This window comes from Schistocerca americana, chromosome 2, assembly GCF_021461395.2.
Source record: "Schistocerca americana isolate TAMUIC-IGC-003095 chromosome 2, iqSchAmer2.1, whole genome shotgun sequence".
Classification (NCBI taxonomy): domain Eukaryota; kingdom Metazoa; phylum Arthropoda; class Insecta; order Orthoptera; family Acrididae; genus Schistocerca; species Schistocerca americana.
The window spans coordinates 660,434,104-660,451,731 of NC_060120.1; the positions used below are offsets into that span (position 1 = coordinate 660,434,104).

The 17,628-nt window shown below is 45.3% G+C and overlaps 1 protein-coding gene across 1 annotated transcript in view; it reads right to left on the reverse strand.

Moving 5' to 3' along the window:
- Positions 1-1,203: 1,203 nt before the first annotated feature.
- LOC124594308 overlaps positions 1,204-17,628 on the reverse strand; it is a 28,920-nt gene continuing 12,495 nt past the window's right edge. Inside the window, exons 4-5 of the mRNA XM_047132671.1 lie at positions 8,511-8,722; positions 1,204-2,074 (exon numbers count right to left, since the gene is read on the reverse strand). Of these exons, the coding sequence (XP_046988627.1) occupies positions 2,033-2,074; positions 8,511-8,722 (254 nt within the window). The 3' untranslated portion in view covers positions 1,204-2,032. The remainder of the gene's footprint in view (positions 2,075-8,510; positions 8,723-17,628) is intronic.

Genomic DNA, 17,628 nt, shown 5'->3' on the forward strand with positions numbered 1-17,628 from the left:
TTGTACCTCTCTATCTACACTATTCCGTGATTTATTCAGTTTTCAAATTTATACTGACTTTTTGATCACCTGGTACATCGTAAATGAAATGTAGAATCAAATGCGTCCGAAATCACAAACGCACGCGCACTTGATATTTGTCGATTACAGCGCCATCTGCCACGGATGGAAAACAATGGTTTGAGTAAACAGTAGGTATTTTTGGCGTAGAATCCGGTGTAATAGAAATGGGGAATCCCCATTTTTAAATATGAAGTTGATCCCTCCCACGAAGGAGCGATGGTTTGGGGTGGCCAGCTGTACATGTCCCCTTTATTAATATTAACTTTTCACCTAAACCTTTTTTTTATACGTAGCGTCGTTTTCGAGATATTTAGTTGCCTCAGGTTAAAATAAATACCCTGTATATGAAGTCCCGGTGGTGTGAGGATATTCTGTCAAGTCCCTTAAAAATGGTTGTTTACCCAAGCATAGTTATACAGAGAGATGTTTTATTCCGAACATTAGCGGTTGGGCTCAAGACGATCTATTGCAGGGGTCGCCAAACTACGGCCCGCGAGGGCCGGCAAACCGGCCCGCGTTAGCTGGTCGGACATCCCCGGTATCCGGCCCGCCAAAATATTTGAGGTGGTACCTATGCTGCCAACAATTGAGTTTCGAGGCCTATCGCGACCAATACACCGCGACATTGGCTCTGCTACTCGCTACAAGACTACACAGCTAAACTTATTGTTGCGCTGCTTGAAATAACAATGCGTTGACATACTCTACCTCTGTTACGTCTTGCAGTAATAGTGTTGCTAACAATGATTTTGAGATTTCGTTAACTTTGCAGGACGCTTTCGTGAAGAATATGCAGTGACATACTTTTTTGTCGGTGAAATTCTCCATAATTTCGGTTCGGTACGTCCACCAATTAAATTTATGTAATTAAATAAAAATGGTAGTTCGTTTCAGTGCTAGCTATTCCCACAACCTTAGATTTTTGCGATTTCATCTTTCCTTTAGCCTTACATTACGGTGATCATGGAGTGCTAGGGTGCTTTAGGTAGATCTTGGCCCTTATGACTTCGTGGAGGAGTCAATGCGGCCCGTGGACTAAAAAGTTTGGAGACCCCTGACCTATTGCATTGAAATAGACCTCGGGAGCCATCTTGTGGGAGGAAAGGAATGATGCAAGGTAGAAATAAAGAATCGAATACATATTTTTTGCAGTTTTTTATTCCATAAAACTGGAACGTACAGGGCGATGAAGATTTAGTGTGGGACACCACTGGTGTAGTAGTTGCGAGAAGTTTCGTACGAGAACCTGAGTGTGGGATGGCGTCCAGCAGCGAGTGTGTAGTAAGTGGGATATGGATCGAGGGGTAATGGGTAAGAGAAAAATAAGGAAGGTAATGGACGTGGACGGTGGTTTGGGGAAACAACGAGGATCACAATCTTTGGAAAGGAGAGGGGAGAGGGCGAGGGTGAAAAGGACGGAATTGTCGCCGACGATCGGAGCCGTCAGGCGACCACGGGGCGGGCAGCTGTCTCGTGATTTGACGTGGCCCCCATCAGGAGCTCCGCTACCCACCAATGCACAGTCCGCCGGAAGCGGCTTCCGACACCCAGCCTCTACTGTGCGCTGGGAAGTTGGGGCTGCGCCAAGGCTTCCCCCGCCTCACCGGCGGCCGGCTGGCCCCAGCCGGCCGCCGCCGAGTAGTTTCGGCGACTGACGAAGTGTCACCGCCGCGGGAACAGAGTGGTCCGCGTCCGCTTGCCACCAGCTGAGATGTCGCCCTGGTCCGCTGCACTGCACCGCACCGCGTGCTTCTGCCAGACGTTGACCTCGAGGCCCAGAGTCACTCCTTCACCGCTACGGCGAATTGCGAAACAGTTTGTAGCGTAAAGGTAAGTTTTGGAGCCTTGTTGGGGCCCACTCACGAGATGTCCCTCCCTGCGGTTGCACGAGGGGTCCGTCGGCGTGAGAGGGCCTCGGCTGCGTCGCCCTCCGCCGGCGGCGGCGCCGAGGCCCCGCCGTGGCAGCTGCTCACGGTGCAGGCAGCCCACCCTGGGCAGCCGCGCGTCGTTCCTGCCAACAGCCAGGGCGCGCTCTTCACTAACACGCCTCGCACCACTCGAATCACCTGCAGCTACATTGTTTCCAGCTGAATAATCATTTAAATAAGTTTTTAGAATGAGATTTTCACTATGCAGCGGAGTGTGCGCTGATATGAAACTTCCTGGCAGATTAAAACTGTGTGCCCGACCGAGACTCGAACTCGGGACCTTTGCCATTCGCGGGCAAGTGCTCTACCATCTGAGCTACCCAAGCACGACTCAGGCCCCGTCCTCACAGCTTTACTTCCGCCAGTACCTCGTCTCCTACTTTCCAAACTTCACAGAAACTCTCCTGCGAACCTTGCAGAACTAGCAAGAGCCCGCGAAAGGCAAAGGTCCTGGGTTCGAGTGTTCGTTCCGGCACTCAGTTTTAATCTGCCAGCAAGTTTAATAAGTTTTTAGTATTGCAAGTTCTTAAATCGGTCTAAGAAGTAAAAAAAATAATTTCTCCCAGCCCCATTCATACCCCCCCCCCCCTCCCCCACATCCCATGCAGAACGATTCAAAAATTTGTTTTCACGAATTTTTAATAGATATGAATATACTTGCAAGATTTATAACGAAAACTTTGGGGTTCATGCGCTAGTTAGGATAGATAATACACTACTGGCCATTAAAATTGCTACACCAAGAAGAAATGCAGATGATAAACGGGTATTCATTGGACAAATATATTATACTAGAACTGACGTGTGATTACATTTTCACGCAATTTCGGTGCATACATCCTGAGAAATCAGTACCCAGAACAACCACCTCTGGCCGTAATAACGGCCTTGATACGCCTGGGCATTGAGTCAAACACAGCTTTGATGGCGTGTACAGGTACAGCTGCCCATGCAGCTTCAACACGATGCCACAGTTCATCAAGAGTAGTGACCGGTGTATTGTGACGAGGCAGTTGCTCGGCCGCCATTGACCAGACGTTTTCAATTGGTGAGAGATCTGGAGAATGTGCTGGCCAGGGCAGCAGTCGAACATTTTCTGTATCCAGAAAGGCCCGTACAGGACCTGCAACATGCGGTGGTGTATTAACCTGCTGAAGTGTAGGGTTTCGCAGGGATCGAATGAAGGGTAGAGCCACGGGTCGTAACACATCTGAAATGTAACGTCCACTGTTCAAAATGCCGTCAATGCGAGCAAGAGGTGATCGAGACGTGTAACCAATGGCACCCCATACCATCACGGCAGGTGATACGCCAGTATGGCGGTGACGAATACACGCTTCCAATGTGCGTGCACCGCGATGTCGCCAAACACGGATGCGACCATCGTGATGCTGTAAACAGAACCTGAATTCATCCGAAAAAATGACGTTTTGCCATTCGCGCACCCAGGTTCGTCGTTGAGTACACCATCGCAGGCGCTCCTGTCTGTGATGCAGCGTCAAGGGTTCAAGGGTAACGGCAGCCATGGTCTCCGAGCTGATAGTCCATGCTGCTGCAAACGTCGTCGAACTGTTCGTGCAGATGGTTGTTGTTTTGCAAACGTCCCCATCTGTCGACTCAGGGACCCAGACGTGGCTGCACGATCCGTTTCAGCCATGCGGATAAGATGCCTGTCATCTCGACTGCTAGTGATACGAGGCCGTTGGGATCCAGCACGGCGTTCCGTAATACCCTCCTGAACCCACCGATTCCATATTCTGCTAACAGTCATTGGATCTAGACCAACGCGAGCAGAAATGTCGCGATACGATAAACCGCAAACGCGATAGGCTGCAATCCGATCTTTATCAAAGTCGTAAACGTGATGGTACGCATTTATCCTCATTACACGAGGCATCACAACAACGTTTCACCAGGGGGCAACGCAGGTCATCAGTCCCCCAGAACTTAGAACTACTTAAACCTAACTAACCTAAGGACATCACACACATCCATGCCCGAGACAGGATTCGAACCTGCGATCGTAGCGGTCACGTGGTTCCAGACTGAAGCGCCTAGAACCGCACAGCCACACCGGCCGGCGGTTACTGTTATGATTTCTTTTTAGTCAGGGCCATTCTTTTGAATTAATTATTTGAAGTGAGGTTATTCTTTTTTTTTTGAGCAGTCAGATTGCGTTGCGCCAGAATATTGTGGGTCAGTGTTGACATGATAAGAATAAGTAAAGAGAATGTAGGTTCACTTGCATTCAATTTCACTCAGCAGTTTAAGTAAAATATTGAATAAAGAAGTTTCAATGTTCAATAAGCGAGAGACAGGTAGCGAAACGGTAATATCTTGAGTCAGTCCCTTTCGCCTGCTCGGGTGGTTCAGGAGTTGAGCTGGACCCAGGGAGATTCGTTACCAGGTACTCTTTGGTACAAGTTTCAAACTGGCTAAAGGTTATTTTCGTACATACTGCCTTTGCGTGCGACATATTTTTTCTGCAATGAACATTGACTGTTCTCTTGTTCTACTGTAATGTTATAACGATCATTTCGTATTTCCGAACAACTCAGAGCCGTACTCTGTATTGTGTCAAACCCGGAAAGGAACTCCAATGATGGACACAACACCACGGACTGCATGGACTGTCACATTTACTTATGCAACTCACAGAGATCTTGTTAACGTTGGTGCCAATGATTTTTTTTCTTAGAACTTTATAAAGTGAAAAGATTACGTTTGTTATCAAGCGAACCGTGTGAGCAGATTGAGAATTTGTTCGTAGGGTGAACATAGCATGTTATCTTGGATGGAGTGCCGTCCACGTATGTTGAAGTAAATTCATATGAGCCCCGGAGAAGTGTGTTGCGATCCTTGCTGCTCATGTCGTATGTTAATGACGTAAGACATTTCACAGATGACGCAGCTATAAAGAACTGTCTGAAAGGAGCTGCCCAAATGTTCAATCGGATGTTGATAAGATTTCAAAATGGTGCAGGGATGGCAACTTGCTTTAAATGTTCAGATATGTAAAACTGTGTTCTTCACAAAATGAAAGAAATAACGTAGTATCCTATGACTACAATATCAGTGAGTCACAGCTTGAATCATCCAACTTACATAAATACCTGGATGTTCTAATTTGTAGATGTGTGAAACAGAACGATCGCGTATGCTCAGTCGGAGGTAAAGTCGGTGGTAGTTGGTACAACACTGAAAAATCAGTCTACAAAAAGATTGCTTAGAATACACATGTGCGATCCACCTTAGAATGTTACTCAAGTGTGTGTGAAACATACCAAATAGGACTGGCACGTGATACTGTACCTATGCAGAGAAGAGCAATACGAATACTCACAGGTTCGTTTCACTGACTGGAGAGGGTCACGAAGATACCGAAAAACGTGAACTGCCAGACTCTGGAAAAAAGATGGTAACTATCTTGCGATATCCTATTCCTAAGAATCTACTAAGCCCTTGTACTTACCGCTCCAGCTGGGAGCGTTAAGCCACATTTACACTGGTAACAGGGCGCACAGAGAAATTTAAAGAAGATTTCTTCACGCGCCCCGTAGCCCAGTGGAACGGGAAGACGCCCCACCAGCTGATAAAAAAATAAAAGTAACCTCTACCATATAGTTCAGAGTAGTACGCCCAGCACACGAGGACTGCCAAGAAAGTAATGCACCGCATTTTTTTTCTCAGCCGAAAACAATTCAACGAATACGAAACGTTACGTATGTATTATTTGAAGTCTCCCGAGTGAGCGCGCCAAGTTTCCGACACTTCAGACAGATAGCGTAGCTGCAGGACAGTTTCAGAATGGTGTCTAGGTGATGTAGGTTACAAGCAACGTGCCGTCATTGAATTTCTCACTGCAGAGAAAGAAATTGTGCGGAACATTCACAAACGCTTGTGCAAAGTCTATGGAGCATCTGCTGCCGACAGAAGTACAGTTAGTCGCTGGGCAAAGAGAGCGAGGTCACCAGAAGGCGGTTCGGCGGAGCTCCACGATTTGTCCGTGGCAGTCACACCTGGCATGTTGACGCGAGCTGATGTTGTCATTCGTGAGGACAGACGCATTACGACTCAGAAGTTGGCGCTGCATCTGCCAGTCAGCATAGGAAGTCCACACAGTGAAGCAGTGGCTCCGTCACCAGGACAAGGACTGTTGCCGACAGCGCATACACGCCCTTGTTTTGCGCTGGAGGGAGGCCACAGAACGGGTGGAGATTACGTTTAAAAAAAGGCGTGGGTAGAAAAAACACCATTATTTCGTGTGTGTAATTCTCATTATGTTCAATAAAGTATGGTTGAAGGGAAAAATGCAGTGCATTACTTTCTGGGCAACTCTCGTAACAGCAGAATAAGTACAGATCACAGCTTGAACTGTGCCGTACACAGCTCTACCGTTCAACACAAATGATTCAAATGACTCTGAGCACTATGGGACTTAACAGCTGAGGTCATCAGTCCCCTAGAACTTAGAACTACTTAAACCTAACTAACCTAAGGACATCACACACATCCATGCCCGAGGCAGGATTCGAACCTGCGACCGTAGCGGTCGCGCGGTTCCAGACTGAAGCGCCTGGAACCGCACGGCAGTTCAACAGTCACCATACTTTAGTACACATTTGCGCCATAGTCGAACCCAGACATCAAAGCTAGTTTGGAATAATTCGTGGTTTTGCTTCTTGACCCATTTTCTCACAGTATTTTTTAACCTCATGATTACGAACTCTAACTCATTTGTCTCGTCCAATCACTTCATCACCTCGTCCTAGATTGGCATCTGTGACAGATATTGTCGACTGCTACTCCGTCGTTTATCTACTATGTCCGTTTCTCCGTTAAAGCGGGCTTCCTACGCGGCACCTGAAACATGCGTCAGCCGTTATGCATTTCACGCTGAACGGCCGACGCTTAGCTCGCTATTCCTATACATCGTCAGAGTAATTCAAATGGAACATGGCCCAGTTCAGCGGTGTCCACGAACTCGTCAAAGAAGTTACTAAGAAGGATTTTTCTCCCAGACATCCACACCCAATAAGTCCAGGCGAAAAACTAGCCTTAATACTAGGGTGCATGAAATGAAAAATCTCCCAAATGTGTTACTGATTTATTAATAATGCAGACAGTATAAGACTGAAAGTAGTATAATATAAAAATAAAAACAGAAACTGATCGCAATATTAAAACGGTTGGTAAGCTTGCATTTCAGTCTTTTTGTAATCAGGTTATGCGACGACAGTGTTATCCGCAATTGATGGCGTTGGAGTTGTTGAGTGTAAGTAATCGCTGATGAACGACGCACGGAAAAATAAGAGCCGAATGAAATACGGTTTTCCAACTCGATAAGCTTCTGCAGAGTTCTCATTTTCGCTTCGTTGATCAATTTATGACTCAAGTTTTCTTACGCGGCTGGTGACACTCTCCACGAATTTCGCTTTTCTTCTCGAAGCATTATCCTTCACAGTTTGGTCCTTGTATAATGGTACCGACGCGAGGAAATTTTGAAATCATTTCCACCAATTTCTCATCTTCCATCACCGTATATAGTGCTTTTCTCTCGGATACGCTCACTTGTTGTCCTTTGCGGCTGCGTCTATACTGCTCGGCTACAGACGCTTGCTGCCCCAGCGCCAGCCGCAGGCAGCTGACGCATTGTGGGACATACAACGTCGCATACTGCTGATTACAGCACCCCGTGCACTTTTTTTGCGGATAAGGCTAAAACAGCTTGAAAATCGTGGATCAAGTAGCAGAAAATTGAATTTTACCTAACTGGTTGGTGGCTGGGTTCAATGAAGTCGCAAATGTGTACGAATGGATGGTGACTGTGCTGAATGGTTCTGTTGTGTAGGATACTGATCTGTACTACTTCCACTGTTACATTCCTTCTTTCTTTCTTTCACTGGTGCCACGTCCCGTACTGACGCAGGGTCGGTGTTGTTACGAACAGATTTGGCAAGGTTAGGATGAAGGGGTGGCCGGATGCCCTTCCTGCCGCCACCCCGTACCCCCCCCCCCCCCCCCCCCGGGACGGAATTATTGTACCCCAGCTCTCTGCGTCGAGTGTAATTCATGGAATAGTGCGAACGTGTTCAGATGTCGGCGAGTCGTATAACTGAGGCGGAACGTGGGGACCAGCCCGGTATTCACCTAGCGGGATGTGGAAAACCGCCTAAAAAACCACATCCAGGCTGGCCGACACACCGGCCCTCGTTAATCCGCCGGGCGGATTCGATCCGGGGCCAGCGCACCTACCCGAGACCAGGAAGCAACTAATTCCGGCCTTACATGTTCATTACTAAATCTTTTATGCCACAGGAGGCATTACTTTTTGATGCAGGCTCGTACACGTAGATGAAGACATCAATCTTAGCACAGTACCTCTCGGTATGACGTGCTCCTAACACTGCAGCACTATTTATCACAGTCTGTGAATTCACGACAGTATTAAGAGTCTGGGTTATTTTCTAATAGGAGAGTCCTTATGAAAAAGGTTCACATATTAGGATCGAAACTTACGTTTTTCATAATCGTTTTCCTCTGCCGTTTAGCGTTAGGGCAGGCCCCCCTAGGCTGTTGTGCAGGGGGCCCGGCTTCTTCCTCGCTGGGAGCCTTCCTCAGGTGGTGTTGGAAGGAGTCCAGTCGCAGGTCCTCGTGTTCTTTACGGGCTAACTGAGGACCCGTCAGCAGCGCCCGCTGACTGAGGTGTCCCGGTGCAAGCCACACGCCACCTGAAACCCATTCAAACGTTTTATCAAATAATATCAGCAGCACTACAAGATTAATCGCTGATGCTGCTACGCTTTATCATTAATGGAGTTCACAGCTTTTGTCACCTCTTTAACCACATCATTTAAATCAGAAGGTAAAATACTGGCAGCCAGAGTTTGTCGATGAAGAAAGCAGAGTGTCCATGAAACAAATGGCATTATCGATTTTAATTTCGCAACGACCGCACTTTTATTGCCAGTCATAGATTTAGCACCGTCACTACAAATGGCGTTACATTTCGTCCTATCAGTCTCGTAGCTGCGAGTGCTTTCTAAAAACATGTCGTACAAAAACTGCTCACTAGTGATAGCAGGAAGTGTTTTGCATAATAAAATGTCTTCCATGACACTTTCATCCACTTCAGAGTGCACAAATACCATAAACTGCGCACCATATGGAACATCAGTCGATTCGTCAGACTGTAAGGCAAACTGCGGGCTCTACTTTACTTTTGCGATTAATTGGTGTCGAATGTATTCAGCCATATCGTTTCTTCTGCTTTCAGTGCTATTATCGGAAAATTGTATGCTTTTTACCTTGTTTGCCTCCTGCTTACCTAGCATAATTACAGTCACATCCAGGGCTGCTGAGAAAATAAGATTCCCGGCATGTATACGCGCCTTCCCTGCTTTAGCGATTCGATATGTGACTCGGTAACAGCTAACGCTTTCGGTTTGACACTGGATACATAAAACCTAATAGAAATATTGTTAAATCAGAAAACATGTAATCCGTAACATACCATTATTTTTAACCTACAAATAAGAATACTATTTTATTACCTGAATAATAGTAGTTTGCTGCTAATTACGGATTTTCAGTTTTCTTTCGGAGAAATCCAACGGTTTGTCCATTTCCTTGGACTGTTTAATACAATACATATTGAGGTTTATTATTGGTGACAGTAAAACAATACTTCAAATAACTGTCGTCATAAAGTCTATTTTTTCGATTTTGAGCCGCTTCCGCCATTGCCAAATATAACAGACGTACAGAGCTGCGCAGGTATTTTGAGAAACTTCACCATTTTACCCACACAACTCGGAGCGATGTACAAAGACGTAGTAACCACGTCCGCACTCGCTGGCGTACTCGGACAGCTGACTGAAGTGAGCGAAAACGCGCACCCGCAGCTGGTTTTTCTCGCCCCCACGCCTCCATCCTGTCCGCAGAGCACTGCGACCACTTTGCACAGTGCAGTCGATTTCTCGATCACTACACTGTCAACAGAAAGAAAATCAAATCCGCTGCCTTTCAGGTCACTGACATAGTTTTCTCGCGGTTCTGAGGAGACACCAGAATTTATTTTCTTGGAAGGACGTCGCGTATTCAAGAAGATTGGAAAATACTTCAGTAGAGGAAAACATCGTCGTCAGACTAAAATAAAAAGTTGCAAAATGACTTAGACAAGACTTCCACGTCTCTCTAAGTGTGGATAAATGTAAGATAATGTCTGTAACAGAAAGGAAAACGCTTATAGCAATCATCTACATCTACATCTACATACATACTTCGCAATCCAGGGTACCTCGTACAACAACTAGCATCTTCTCTCCCTGTTCCACTCCCAAACATGACGAGGGAAAGACGACTGCCTATATGCCTCTGTACGAGCCCTAATCTCTCTTATCTTATTTTTGTGGTCTTTCCGTGAAATGTAAGTTGGCGGCAGTAAAATTGTACTGCAGTCAGCCTCAAATGCTGGTTCTCTAAATTTCCTCAGTAGCGATTCACGAAAAGAACGCCTCCTTTCCTCTAGAGACTCCACCCGAGTTCCTAAGCATTTCCGTAACACTCGCGTGATGATCAAACCTACCAGTAACAAATCTAGCAGCCCGCCTCTGAATTGCTTCTATGTCCTCCCTCAATCCGGCCTGATAGGGATCCCAAACGCTCGAGCAGTACTCAAGAATAGGTCGTATTAGTGTTTTATAAGAGGTCTCCTTTACAGATGAACCACATCTTCCCAAAATTCTACGAAAGAACCGAAGACGACCATCCGCCTCCCCACAACTGCCATTACATGCTTGTCCCACTTCATATCGCTCTGCAATGTTACGCCCAAATATTTAATCGACGTGACTGTGTCAAGCGCTACACTACTAATGGAGTATTAAAACATTACGGGATTCTTTTTCCTATTCATCTGCATTAATTTACATTTATCTGTATTTAGAGTTAGCTGCCATTCTTTACACCAATCACAAATCCTGTCCAAGTCATCTTGTATCCTCCTACAGTCACTCAACGACGACACCTTCCCGTACACCACAGCATCCTCAGCAAACAGCCACACGCTGCTATCCACCCTATCCAAAAGATCATTTATGAAAACAACAGCGGACCTACCACACTTCCCTGGGGCACCTCAGATGATACCCTCACCTCCGATGAACACTCACCATCGTGGACTACGTACTGGGTTCTATTACTTAAGAAGTCTTCGAGCCACTCACATATTTGGGAACCAATCCCATATGCTCGTACCTTAGTCAGGAATCTGCAGTGGGGCACCGAGTCCAACGCTTTCCGGAAGTCAAGGAATATGGCATCCGTCTGATACCCTTCATCCATGGTTCGCAAGATATCATGTGAAAAAAGGGCGAGTTGCGCTTCGCAGGAGCGATGCTTTCTAAAGCCGTGCTGAAGCATGGACAGCAACTTCTTTGTGTTAAGAAAATTCATTATATTCGAACTGAGAATATGTTCGAGAATCCTGCAACAAACCGATGTTAAGGATATTGGTCTGTACTCTTGAGGATCCGTCCTTCTACCCTTCTTATATACAGGCGTCACCTGCGCTTTTTTCCAGCCGCTCGGGACTTTACGTTGGGCAAGAGATTCACGGTAAATGCAAGCCTTCTGGTGCACCCCTTGTGAGGAGGCAGTTCAATTACGAGATTAGTCACCCTACATAGGGTAAGTATTTAGGGTAATACTAAAACCTATCTCCGCATCCGTAGCTGAGTGGTATTGCAGCAGTAGCAAAAACTACCAGCTGCAGGTTTTCCTCTGTTAGTAGGAAGGAGAAAAGCCATACCTTATGACTGATTTGTAGCCGCTAAAAACAAGAGGCATCAAACGAACCTGTGTTGGAAGCAGCACGGTCGAAGACATACCAAATTTAGAACGGATCGTGCGGTAAAAAGAGTCCGAAATCGGTATCGAAAACGAAAGCTTTCAAAACTATACAGTGCAAGCAGTTGAGGCAGCAGCGCAGAACGTCTCACCGACCAACGCGCAGGCAATTGTTGAGCAGGGCGAATTCGACGCCGCACGTGCCGCAGCAATCCGACGAAAGAACATAAGCACCACCGCAAGAACGAAGTCTCGATAAGTAAAATGAGAAAAACAGTGCCTGTACACAGACAGAAGTATGTCCGTCCCAAGCCCAAAACAAACATGACGAAAGACTTTGTGATAACAAAAAGCAGAAAATCGAAGGGAAAGCGGAAGCTTGTTGCCAGTATAGGAAACTACGTCTGCGGCGCAGATACAAAAAATTCCGGAACTTAGCCCACAAAATTTTTCTGCGCTACCTTTTACTTATTGTGTATGGTGTCCTTCGAAATCTCTCCTCCACAATTGATATGCCGCTCCCAACGCCGTTTCCACTTCCAAAAGCAATCTTGGTACGTCTTGTGAAGCGCCGTCTGTGAATTTTCTTTTATCTCGTCTGTCGTCACAAATCTTCGTCCTTTCAACGTCTCAACACCATAATCGTAAACCCACGTCTGTTCACCAGTTATGATTCTCTTAAGAAACATCTCACGTGCGCTATCCAGAAGCTCTTCATAGACTGCGAGGAGGTCTTTCTGGTGTTGACTCATGGGCAGTGGGACCAACTTAGCGACAACACGATGCATTCCAAGGTGCTGTGTCAGCATGATCGTGACATGGTCCAGCTGAAGCGTTACATTCTTCTGCAATCTCTCAGACAGTCGGTCTTCGGTTGGTACGCACAATTTCGTTGACGTCCCTGAGATGCGCATCATCAGTAGACGTCGAAGGGCGTCCTGAACGAGGGTCAACTGTAACTTCCGTCCGCCATTTTTAAATCGTGTGAAGCATTCATAACACCGAGTACTGTTTACGCACTCATAACCGTAGGCTTCCTGCATCATTTGGTGTGTCTCTGTAAAGGTTTTCTCAAGTCTCACGAAAATTTAATGCAGACGCGTTGCTCCTCTAACTCTGCCATCTCGAAATTCGCAAACTGTGCGACACAACGTTCTACTCAATACAGAACGGAACAATAACTAACAGACATACAACAATGAAACTTCCGGCACTTACGCATTAAACACACGCTTGTTCAGGGATACCAAGGGCTTTTCGCTCCATCACACCACTGGCGCGAAATTACGAATGTTCCGGAATTTATTGAACAGGCCTCGTACATGGAAAGAAACAGAATACCCACTGGACGTTGTCCGTGCCATCAGGTATGCGCGCACTGACGTGTATGAATGACGAAATAAATATTTTTGAATTGTCCTTTATACTAAAAACAGCGTCACAATACATTTACGGGGGACTTCAAAAATTAAGTTACCCATGTTGTCCCGCATGCGGCTGGTCCCGGCGGAGGTTCGAGTCCTCCCTCGGGCATGGGTGTGTGTGTTTGTCCTTAGGATAATTTAGGTTAAGTAGTGTGTAAGCTTAGCGACTGATGACCTTAGCGGTTAAGTCCCATAAGATTTCACACACATTTTTCGTTGTCCCGCGCTAAGACCACTGCGTAACAGGATAGACGCATTGTCAGAAGAGAAATCTCCCGGTCTCATGCATATGTTACCGGCCAAACCCGATTTTAGGATCCACTAGTTTCACCTAGGTCAAACTCGTTCATCTGTTACCGATAGGATAAAACAGTTTAGCCTAGGTCGAATCGGTTTATCCTAGTTAGAATTTACATGCTTTAGGATAAACTGATACGTCCTAGTCTGAACTAATTTTACCTAGTCGGAACGCAAGTCGCTGCCTGTACGAACGGGGAATCCCCGAATCATGTCTGGCTCGCCCCTCGCTCCGGTCAACCGTTCTTAACTCGCACTGTTCTTTGTTTTGAACGGTATTTTGCATCGACGAGTGCGCGTGTTGAATTGCTGGTTGCGTTTAAAAAATGGTTAAAATGGGTCTGTGCACTATGGGACTCAACTACTGAGGTCATCAGTCCCCTAGAACTTAGAACTAACTAACGTAAGGACATCCTGCCCGAGGCAGGATTCGAACCTGTGACCGTAGCGGTCGCGCGGTTCCAGACTGTAGCGCCTAGAACCGTTCGGCCACCCCGGCCGGCCTGCGTTTAAAAGATTTCATTATAATCCTAGTATAATTATTGTAGTAGACAAGCCAATCAAAAGCTGCGGAGAGACAAGTTTCTGGGGCAAACTTTGCAGAGTGAAAACAAAATGTATTCTCATTATCATGTGTTATCAGCAGATGAATATGCGGATTTGGTTAAACAACTAGAAGACGCGGAAAAGTTGGAAAAAAGAACATCATTACAAAAAAGAAGCCGGCCTGAGTGGCTGAGCAGTTCTAGGCGCTACTGTCTGGAACCGCGCGACCGCTATGGTCGCAGGTTCGAATCCTGCTTCGGGCATGGATGTGTGTGATGTCCTTACGTTAGTTAGGTTTAAGTAGTTCTAAGTTCTATGGGACTGATGACCTCAGAAGTTCAGTCCCATAGTGCTCAGAGCCATTTGAACGATTTTTGAACAAAAAAGAAGACTGAAACGATTTACTGTTTTGAAAATTGGTGATGTGAAAAATCTCATTGCACAGAGTGAAGGGAATATAAAATACTTTGTTCCAGCTGATGAACTTCATTGATGTGATTGACGCAGCTCATGTAGCTGTGGGCCATGGTGGTCGCGATAGGGTATTAGCCGAGACATCAAAAAAATATGCCAATATCACAAAGAAAATGATATGCCTCTATTTATTAATGTGTGATTTTTGTCAACAACAGAAGAAAATGAATAGCAGATGCCAAGTCGATTTTATTGATTTCCAAACACAAGCAGACGGGAATTTAAAATTCATTCTAGTTTACCAAGACCATCTGACAAAATTTGTTTTCCTTCGTGCATTAACAACAAAAGAGGGCCGAAGAAGTGGCTTATCATTTGAATGACGTATTCCTAACTGTAGGGGCGCCGTGCATTCTTGAATCTGATAATGGCAGAGAATTTGTCAATAATATTATAAGTGAATTCGCAAATCTTTGGTCAGAACTGAAAATTGTGCGTGGAAAACCAAGGCACAGCCAAAGTCAGGGTTCTGTTGAACGTGCTATTGAAAATATGTTAAGTTTTTGGTTGAAGGACAACAATTCGACGAAGTGGTCAGAACGATTAAGGTATGTCCGTTTCATGAAAAATCGAGCCTACCACTCTGGCATAAAACTGTCACCTTAGAAAGCATTATCCGGAATCGAACCTAGAGTAAGACTTTCCACTTCCCCGTTGCCTCAAGAAATCATAAACGATATTCAGGATGAACATGACCTAAAGAAGGCAATCGAAGATGACAGCAATACTGAACAGTACGAAGACAGTGATGACGATAACATTGTGAAAACTGACACAAACGACTTTCAAAATGCTAGAAAAATTGCGACAGAAAATTAAAAAAAGAAAAACAAGCTAAAAGAATGAAAGCTTCCTCTGACAAATCCCATCCACCATCTGACGTAACCGTACCTATTCCGGATGTAGATAAAGGCAGAGGTGACCTTCGAAACATAATTGGAGTAATACTTCAAAAGACTGATGAGGGCATATAAAAAGTTGGCACCAAACATGGCCTACTTCAAAAACACTATTGCAAGTATAATTTTATTAAAATTTTCCATAATTTTTTGTAATAAAATATTAAAAAATATTTGTTTGAACTTCTTTTTTATTTTTTAGAACTGATTTCGACGTCTGCATTCAGAAGTTTTTAGATGTGGGAGATATTAACCAGGATATTGAAATATCTTTAAGGACTGCAGCCACAAAACATTCTGTTGGATCAGGGCAAGGCTTCGTGAAATGCAGTTGCATGAAAAACTGCACAAGAAACAAATGCAATTGTAAGAAAAACGAAGTACTCTGCAATTCTAAGTACCATCAAAGTAAACCTTGTAAAAATAAGTCAATAAGCAAATTGCAGAAAAGGTGGTTTCTGTGGATGGATACATGTAAGTTGATCTAGTGACAGATGTGAAATTACTGATTAGTTAATAAATAACTTTAATGAATCATACTGAGTATTTTATTTCTATACCTTTATTCAGTTTACTTTGAAAAGCTTATAGAAGATACAAACTAGGTGAAATAAGTTCAGACTAGGACGTACCAATTTATCCTAAAGCATGTAAATTCTAACTTTGATAAACCGATTCGACCTAGGCTAAACTGTTTTACTCTGTCGGTAACAGGTTGAACGAGTTTGACCTAGGCGAAAGTAGTTCACCCTAAAATCGGGTTTGCCAGGTAACACACACACGGCTCCGTTGCGGTACAGGTGCATCGCAGTGTGGGAGCGAAACGGCGCGGGCTACAGGACACGTACTCCGAAGTTGAAGTACGTGCGACGGCACGGTTCTTGCGAACAAAACGTCTGAGCTGCACACAGATTCACAGTGAAGTTTTAGCGGTATGTGGACAAAATGCAATGTCGCGTCCAGCCGTAGTGGCAAGGTGCCGACAATTTGGTCAGGGCCACACACACTTTGGCGACGATGATTGGGAAGGAGAGCCATGGACATCCGCAGCACATGACAATGTCCAGGCAATGCACGAAATGACTCGCAGTACTTTATTATAACGCTTGCTGTGCAAAACCAGCTAAACTGAAACTAACAGTACGATAGCCGGCCGGTGTGGCCGAGCGGTTCTAGGCGCTTCAGTCTGGAACCGCGCGACCGCTACGGTCGCAGGTTCGAATCCTGCCTCGGGCATGGATGTGTGTGATGTCCTTAGGTTCGTTAGGTTTAAGTAGTTCTAAGTTCTATGGGACTGATGACCTCAGGTGTTAAGTCCCATAGCGCTCAGAGCCATTTGAACCATTTTTTGAACTAACAGTACGATATTCATAAACGCAACACTAGAAAAGAAAACAGCCTCCGCCGTCCATAGCTTCATCCTATTCATCCACAGAAAGGAGCAAAGTATGCAGCAACAAAAATAGGTGACTACCTCTTGTGAATCAAACGTGCTGACAGACAGTTAAAACAATTTTAAAAACAAATGTAAATCATTTCTGCTTGACAACTCCTTCTACTCCACAGACGAACTTCAGAACAATACCTACGTGTTGTTAATCATATTCATTATTTATTTCTTTTAAGATAATGTAAAAATCCATCTATGCAAGGTGCCAGCATGCATGGGAGTCCGCAGAATTTTTTCCAAGGTGGGGAAAAAAATCTGAAATTTCCGTTGTTGACATAGCTAATTCGATGAGTCTGAGAACACATAGTGCCACAAATACACTCCTGGAAATTGAAATAAGAACACCGTGAATTCATTGTCCCAGGAAGGGGAAACTTTATTGACACATTCCTGGGGTCAGATACATCACATGATCACACTGACAGAACCACAGGCACATAGACACAGGCAACAGAGCATGCACAATGTCGGCACTAGTACAATGTATATCCACCTTTCGCAGCAATGCAGGCTGCTATTCTCCCATGGAGACGATCGTAGAGATGCTGGATGTAGTCCTGTGGAACGGCTTGCCATGCCATTTCCACCTGGCGCCTCAGTTGGACCAGCGTTCGTGCTGGACGTGCAGACCGCGTGAGACGACGCTTCATCCAGTCCCAAACATGCTCAATGGGGGACAGATCCGGAGATCTTGCTGG